General features: G+C 35.8%; 1 protein-coding gene across 3 annotated transcripts in view; it reads right to left on the reverse strand.

The window, feature by feature from the left end:
- The window catches only part of LOC119587102 (alpha-ketoglutarate-dependent sulfate ester dioxygenase-like), a gene marked incomplete at its 5' end in the record, with an annotated part of 13688 nt that overhangs the window by 5829 nt on the left and 7231 nt on the right, over nucleotides 1-628 (reverse strand). For all 3 annotated transcript variants that reach the window (XM_037935851.1, XM_037935852.1, XM_037935850.1), the window contains 2 exon segments: nucleotides 28-101; nucleotides 423-564. In XM_037935851.1, coding sequence (XP_037791779.1) covers nucleotides 28-101; nucleotides 423-564 — 216 coding nt within the window.

The following is a 628-nucleotide window of genomic DNA, read 5'->3' on the forward strand; positions in this document are numbered from 1 at the left end:
TCCATAAAGAAAAACAAACTAATGTACCATATGGTAGAGTGCATATGAAAATGGTGCCTCTTGAAAACTGCCATCTATGTGCCATCCTGTACGTCCAACATCTGAAAAGAAATACAAAAGTGATCACTACTTTACAATTTCCTTACTCTTCTGAGCAAAAAAAATTATTATTTATTGAACAAACTATAACAAACCTTAATATCCTCACACCTGTTTCATAGAAAGAGGAAGGAGGAATTGCCCATGATCAGATCAGATGTGAATAGGATTAATAATTTTCACCCTTTTCTTTTGTAGGCTTCTTTCTTTTCAAATCCTTGCCTCCTTTCTTGTTTTCTCCTTACCAGCATAAAACCACTGTACTCTAACATAAAAAGCACTGTACATCATTATGCAACCTTCTGACCAACTGTAATACATACTTGTGCAACCTTCTGCTCGGTCGTTGGACACTCGAAACACATCTGGATGTGGTGATCGTGGATGCTTGTAGAAAGTTGACTCAGGCTCATCGAACCACTTTCCAATTTCCACGTGTCTCTCCCCACTCACAACACCTTGATCCTAAAGGAATTAATGAATATCTATTATAACTAATTTATTAACTAAATTATTAAAAACAAGTTGT

This window comes from Penaeus monodon, chromosome 22 (assembly GCF_015228065.2).
Source record: "Penaeus monodon isolate SGIC_2016 chromosome 22, NSTDA_Pmon_1, whole genome shotgun sequence".
Taxonomy (NCBI): Eukaryota; Metazoa; Arthropoda; class Malacostraca; order Decapoda; family Penaeidae; genus Penaeus; species Penaeus monodon.